The sequence below is a fragment of the Euprymna scolopes genome, chromosome 38 (genome assembly GCF_053919585.1).
Source record: "Euprymna scolopes isolate OS-2025 chromosome 38, ASM5391958v1, whole genome shotgun sequence".
NCBI lineage: Eukaryota > Metazoa > Mollusca > Cephalopoda > Sepiida > Sepiolidae > Euprymna > Euprymna scolopes.
Genome location: NC_136519.1, coordinates 36377911 through 36385746, shown reverse-complemented (window position 1 = coordinate 36385746; position 7836 = coordinate 36377911). Strand labels below are relative to the sequence as shown.

The following is a 7836-nucleotide window of genomic DNA, read 5'->3' as shown; positions in this document are numbered from 1 at the left end:
TAGATCAAATATGGGCGAGGCTGGACATTGTTTGTGGTGAAGGAAAGCCGTACTTTATTGATTTATTCATGAACTTGTCATTTCATCAGATCTTTGCCATCATTGCCTCTACACATTTCCAAGTTTAAAAACTCGAATATAACTAACAAGAAACAAGGATACATATTAAAGAACTGTTTTATGTGACAACATTGTTCGTAGAAAAGACCCGTCGGAATTCACACAAGCACAAAATATACGCAAGTGAAAACCTAGTAACAAGATAAGATGCTTGCCAGCACGCATTAACCTGCCAGTGCGTATATGGTAAAGAATACATAATGTTATCCTTACTCAAACATTACGTAAGAGAACTAACAGGATGATTCTACAAAAGAATTTGAACCTTTATGTTCTAGTAAGAAATACCGAGGAAATGGATCGTGAATAGAAAACCTCCACAGAGAATGACAGAGAAAGTACTCGAATCATGAGGGTGGGGGTCCGTTTTTCTCATTCAGATTGCAAAATAAAGCTAGTGGCAGTTATCCTTCCGGAAAACATTAAAACTAGGGAATGAAATGAACGACACTGTAAATAAGTTAATGTAGCAGACGAGCACCAAAAAAGATAAAAGAACAAAAACAACTTAAATTATCATGGAGAGAACTGAAATGTCTACTAGAAACTGTTCTCGAGTGTCTTATATATACGGAATGTCTAACGCACGGGAATTTGTCAGGTCAACCTAGAAGTAAGGGTCCTGGATATGACCTTAAACTATATCCAATGGTGAGGCCCCAGATTGCGGGCGTTGGGGAGTGTGGAGCCACCCTTTATTTGCCATTGCTCCCAGGTCAACTCTGAGACAGACTAGTAGTACCTGCTAGGGTCCCAACAATGGGTTAAATAGAAACCGACTTGAAAACAACAAATATATTCTCTTAAAAATTGTTTCTTAAATCTTTGTATTCGGCATTGAATAATCTGAAAAGGGTTGATATGCCGTAAAAAAAAACAACAACCAACCAACCAACCTAGAAGTAAGTTTGGACCAAATATTCAAAATCGCAATATATTCGCGACCTAAATAAGATCTGGGTATGGATAAATCACAGCAGTTTTTACGAGGCATAATGTGCTATCCCCAAATTATATTATCTCAAGTAACAGAAAGATACTTGATACTCAACCAGACTAGATGAATTTAGTTTCATCGAGCAATCACTGATAATGCCTTGTATGAAACGCTTAAGGAGTTAAATATCCTTTATTATTATATAAAATTAACTTGTCTCTGTAGTTCGTTCCCTATGGATTCCTAAACTATTTCGCCGATTTTTTAAAAAATTCACACACTTGAGATTTAGATGCTTGGTAGTGTGTTTAGATAGGTTTTGTATCAGAATGTCTTCGATAATTCTCGATAATCGATAATCAATACTCGATAATCGAAAAACCCGATTTAAAGAGGAATATGCGATTATGACTAAAGTTAACGCCTTATCCAGTCTTACACTACAAATATATTTCACAATTATATTACCTCACAAGGAGAAAAACCTGGCATATAAAATCAACTTCATTGGTATGACAGGGGCTTGTTCGAAATGAATATTTCTGTCAAGAAAACAACTTTAATTCAAGACATTATCACAATATAAAAATAAATGTCAGGCATATAAAATCAACAGTAGGTGCTCTGATGTGACAGGGACCGTGTTTAAAATGTGTGTATGTTTAGAGTACAATTGAACCATGATACTTGACTTTTGCATTTTACATTAAAACCTAAATTATTGTACAAAGAATACTTTTATAAAATCAACATTGTCAACTACTATTTATTGTGGACTAAGTCACTTCATGGGGCATGCAGAGAGCTTCATCTCTATGAACCGCGGTAGATGCAATTTAGAGCAGGCATTTAATCGATTTGTTATAACAATGGAAATGTCGCCCATTTCTATGACAATTAAGTGTATACCAAACACACATGTATGTATGTATGTATGTATGTATGTATGTATGTATGTATATATATATATATATATGTATATATATATAAATATATATATATATATACCGTCAAGAATGTAGAGTTCAATAAAACGTTGTAAAAAGAATGTATATATATATATATATATATATATATATATATATATAGCGTCAAGAATGAGAGTTCAATAGAAACGTTGTTTTAATTTGAATAAAAGATACGCATCAAGTGCGCTTGAAACAAAATCACAACGTAATATTAGGAAAATAAACAAATATTTTACTTGTTTGAAATTTATCACAAATATATTTCGGAGGACGACTCCACATTCAGTGTGTTGTTTTGTTTCTTTTTTTTTTTCCTTTTCTCCTTCCTCGCCATTTTGTAAATTTGGAGAAACAAGTCTGTTTGTATAGAACCCGGGTTGTATCCGGCGGTTGTATTTTGAAATGTCTGAACTGTGCGTATGTATCGCGAGAATAACGTCAAGAATGAGAGTTCAATAGAAACGTTGTTTTTATTTGAATAAAATAAAATGAGCATCAATTGCGCTTGCACGCAAACGTTTTAATTTTGCGCATTATTCTTGCATTACCTACGCATCTAATAATTGTAATAATTGTTTGAAATTTGGCCAAAAAATGTGTGAACGTTGAAGCTTTAAAGTAGTTCTAAATGACTTAACCTGCCATTTAACTATATATTCAAACATTATCGTGTTTGAATGATATATATATATATATATAAATATATATATATATATATATATTATATATATATATTAATATATATATATATATATATTTAAATTTATATATTTTAATTATTATAGTAAAAAAATTATTCTGACAGCCCTTTAAGAAACTCGTTTCTTATTGTTGAGCACTTTCAGTTGAATTCAAATCGGTAAATTTAGCTCTTATGCATAGATCATCGTATAACGATTAGATCACTGTCTGACTGACGTAAAGAGCATTTAAAATTATAATGTTTAAATTCAACGTTATTTCACGCGGTTAATTATAGCCGAATGGATACGGTCTTTGCTAATCGAGCCAGAGATATCTCGTGTTGCCGAGTTCGAATCGTTCGACTGGTGTTCAGTGGCGTACCTATGTAAAATGGCGCCCATGGCAAAGTTTTAATGTGCGCCCCTTCATAATAATTTATACCTTAGATATACCTAACCTACATAATATTATAATACAGGCAGAGTTTTAACGAAAGATAAATATGAAATGAATGTTTTAATAAAGTAATTATAGGGTTAATCTTGCTTTAAGAAAAAAAAAAATTCTAAATTATCCAAAAAGAAAGGACTACAACCTACTTCATTTATTTTTATTATGAAGAAATTGAAGGATAACAAACATACCACAATAAATCTCAATAAATCCGGCCTTTTTTGTTTCAATAATAACATTCTAAAATAACACTTTTCGTGCCTTTATGGAAGAAAATTCGTCTATGATTTTATCAAAGTTAGTTTTCTCTAATTCTTCCCTTTCCATACTCATCAAAGCTAGATCACACAATCTGTCCTGACTCATTGAGGCTCGGAGATATGAAAGAATTAGTTTCAGTTTACTGAAACTTCGCTCGCAGTTTGCAGTAGATATTGCCATTGTCAACATTATTTGCAAAGCAATTCGAAGATTGGGAAATACGCTCTCATCACCATATTCAACTATGAATGTCAGAAGGTCTTCAGGACGCGATAACTTTAAATTGGCATGACTTGATATCAACATTTTGCAATCAATAATCTCCTCATATAATTGCTTGCCATCTATGTCTGAACTGTACACAGCTCCTAAATTTTCACACATAGACTCTAATTGTTCACAGTCAGATGAGTCAGGACCGTAACAAAGGCCTTGGACATCCAACAGAAAGCCAAATTTGGAATCGATGTCAAATAACCGAGAGAATCGATCATCCATCTCTTTGTGCAGGCGGTCTAGAGCTCCCTTCATGACTCGTTTCATTTCATCTGTTCTTGATAACCCGGCATCTCGTGCATTTTCACCAGCCATTCTTGTTTTTCCCCTTGTCCTTCTTTTGATTTCAACGTCCCATTTTCGCAAAGGTTCTTGCCATCTTCCAAGCATTCATCAACTAAATTTTTTCTTGCATAATTGAAATGATCTCTTGGGCCTTTTATGTCTAGGGCGGCATTGTGAAAATTCATTGTCTTGTCTTGCAATCGTTTCTGCACTCTATCTATTGGCGTAAGTATTTTGTGCCAAAACCCCAACAATGTTAGAAACTCGTATGTTAGTATGCGATTTACTAGTTGTTTAGCGTCACTCTGGGTATCAATTGTTTGGCTGACATCTTCTATCATGCTGTCTAGTACATCAACGATTTTGTCAAGATACATTTGTACAGGCTTCACTGCTTCTCTTCTAGAACTCCAACGGCTTTCTGCTTCAGCCTTTAAAACCAGTGGGACAGCATCTTTTAATTTCTCCCACCGCTGTGTGGAACGGAAAAAGAAGCTATACAATGAGTCAATAACTCCAAAGAACGAGACCATTTTTACATTTTCTTGTAAAACACTCTCGATGATTCTTAGCATTTTCATGAACGGTTATCCTTTCAGGTGCTTTCCACTGACTAAATCCACCCTCCTGCTGCAATGTGTATTGATGCTCTGATCGGGAATAGAGCAGGCAGCAGATGCAATATGCAGACTTTTTGGAAGGCGAATACACTAGCAAAGAGCGAGTCACCTCCTCGCCATTTGCTAATTTCCTCTTGAACCAGTTACTACTCATTGTGTGATTATTTATAGGCAGAAAAGATCCATGACTGTTCTGTAAATATTTTGAACCAAGCTTTGTGATTTCTGCTCTCATTTTATCTGACAAAATAGGTTTTCCAGTATCCTTACTAAAATTTAAGAGTCCAATATCGTGTTCTGCAATCAACTCTGGTGCATCAGATTCCATAAATCTATGTACTTTGTCGTTTTCTGATTCCATGCTCCCAACATGACAAGCCTTCTCCCTCAACTTAGGATCTCCATTAGATTGTGCCTTTGAACCTTCAGATTCAACAGTACTAACAGAAGGTGCAGGCTTCTTGAACAAACGCATTAAGACATTACTTGACTTTTCAGCTTCTGCTGCTTCCCGCTTTCGCCTTTTTCGCCCTCAAGCCCCACTTTCCTTTTTCTTTGTTATGGTTTGTTTCATGGTTTGATCTGTAAAAATAATTTAAAAATAAGATTGATCTATGTACATACCGCATTATTGAAAGTAAGTGTGATTTAGCTTTTTAACTGAAACCTTTCTCAATGGAGACATACAAAATGACTGCTTAGCAATTTCTAATTATGCCATTATCAGAAAAGATAGATGCTCAATTAGTGCAGGTGGTGGAATATTGTGCTATATTTATAAAGATTTGCATTATTCTTCCTTGGAGGTGGAAACTGGTATTCATGAAATTCTAAGTTTTTACATACACAATTTCAAATCCTTGGTCATATTAATATACCACCCTTATCGACCTAACAATTAAATAAACAAAAATGTTGTAAATTAAACTTGATCTTATCAAAAAATATCATGGTCCGCATTCTGCATGAGCACCAATAAATTTGTTATCGGAAATAAATCCTGGGCATTTTTGAGAATTATTCATTTATTTTGCAAGATGTGGCTTAAACATTCCACTGGAATAAAAATCAAGCTACATTGCATCCATTCATCTGCTACTATAGAAATATAAGTGACCGTGAGCATATTAATTTGTAATAATATCTGGAAAAAAAATTGTTAATTGCTTTAAAAGTAAGAATGGTCATGGTATGGGAAATCAATTTTATGTTAAATTTAAATGCAAAAATCATTATCAATCTGTATGCTAAAATAATTATTGTTTTGGTTATGAAGGTCAGGTTATTATAATTTTTTATAAGCTTCCCATTAGTTTTTGATTTTGATGGTGATTAAAGCCTAAAGTTATTCTCCAAAAGAAAACATGTATTTTAACAAAAAAAAAAAAAAAGTTATAATGAAAATGTTTACGAAAATTCTACAATTTTGAAATTTAGCTACATTTTTGATTTTTCGTATCTTTCTTCCTAACCTTTTTTTCAGGTGTGAAAATACATTTTTTTTTTCTTTTGAAGATGATTTTAGAAAACTACTCGGAGGCTTATAATGATAAGCCGGGTGTCATAACTGCACCCCATCAGTTTTTAGCGGCTAGGACGCATTTTGTCAACTTTGCCGTTTGTTTTGTCTTTCCGCGAAAGATAAGCGAACACAATAAAAATGCCAGAATTCTATTCACTAATTAACTATTAAAAACCCTGTTACATCCACATCGCATATACTTTTTATCTTTTGTTAATTTTATTAAATTTCATTATTCGTATTGCCATCAGGACTTAAGGTTAGGAGGAAAGGGACGTGGTTTTACTGATTTTATGAAGTTTTATCAGTAACATTAACACGGCCAAGATTAAACAAACTTGGTGATATGTTCTTTTTCACATATTTGCCTTGTCATAGAGGACAAATAAATTAATTATTACATCTAATAGGGGAGGGAATATTTTTCATTATCATCGAAAATAGACCCGACTTTCAACAGAAACTGTGAGTCAACGGAACAAGAACTTTTTACCATTTTTGATCCAGAGGTAATTTATTGTGTCTAGAAAAAATATATGAAAAAATGCATTACCATATCAGCCACACCCTTTTTTATTGGATTTTGGTGCATGTGGGTAAAAAATCCAAAAACCCTTAATATCTCTATAAGGATTAACTTTTTAGGAAATTTGATGCCATTTTTGGATTCCTTGGGTCAAAATACTTACCTGTGCAAATTTTTAGAGCCACACGATCTTTCAATCAGAAAATATTCAAAGAAATGACATCACAAAATTTATCCCGGGCGCCACATTATGCAGCAAAAACGAAAACAAAAAATGCTCTAAATCGGAAACCGCTTGGAATTAGATACTCAAATTTTCAGGATTTCTTAGTTTCTATATTGTCTACCTGCACTGCAAATTACAGCCAAATCTGAGGATATGGGTGTCAAGCCCTGGATGATTTGACATGGAATGCATAAAAAAGGGTGGTGGCCTTCCGTTTATTCCGGTTTGAATATATCGGAATTATGCAGAAAAACTCGCTCCAGTAATTACGAATATGTTCAAATTTTAATTTTTGTCAAGCAATTTTTGCGCCCATGTCAGAGTGGCGCCCATGGCACGGGCCATGCCTGCCATACCCTAGATACGCCACTGCTGGTGTTGATCGTGACACCCTGCACTGAAGATTCCTGAAAGGATAAAGTGCTAGTGTCTGTAGGTATTTAATTATTATAGTAAAAAAAATAATTATATATATATATATATATATATATATATGCGTGTGTGAAAGTTAATCTGTTTATTTTCACAAAGTATTTTATTCAGACAGATTCGAGTTCTGCGTGTGTATATGTTTAGAAAGATTAATTGGCTGTAGGAAGACGAAAAGGAATTGGGGAGTAAGTGAAGTGCAGGAAGATGGACAGATGTTACTTTGCACCTTTGTGTCTTCCAATGGCGTGTAGTTCTGCTAGTAAAATAATCATGGATGACGTTAACATCTATTAGATGAATCAAAATATATCTATGACGAAATTTCAAATAACTACCAACTTATTCGTTCTTGAAGAAAGGTGTTATTAAATTACTGACCTTGGTTTATTATTCATTGTGTTCGACCCTTTTGTCACATTTCTCAGTTTCTTTTTTCTTTTTTTTTAATAAATATGTTTGAGATTTCCATTTTCTATTTTCCTATGCGCCGAAGTTCTAATTATCAACCCCTCAACAGTGATTTCTT

General features: G+C 33.7%; 1 protein-coding gene across 1 annotated transcript; it reads right to left on the bottom strand.

The window, feature by feature from the left end:
- Positions 1 to 3402: 3402 nt before the first annotated feature.
- On the bottom strand, positions 3403 to 3954 carry LOC145263260 (uncharacterized). Its single transcript, XM_080120344.1, has one exon. It carries the CDS (start codon positions 3952 to 3954, stop codon positions 3403 to 3405), a length of 552 nt encoding a protein of 183 aa, XP_079976470.1.
- Between the last annotated feature and the right edge of the window lie 3882 nt (positions 3955 to 7836).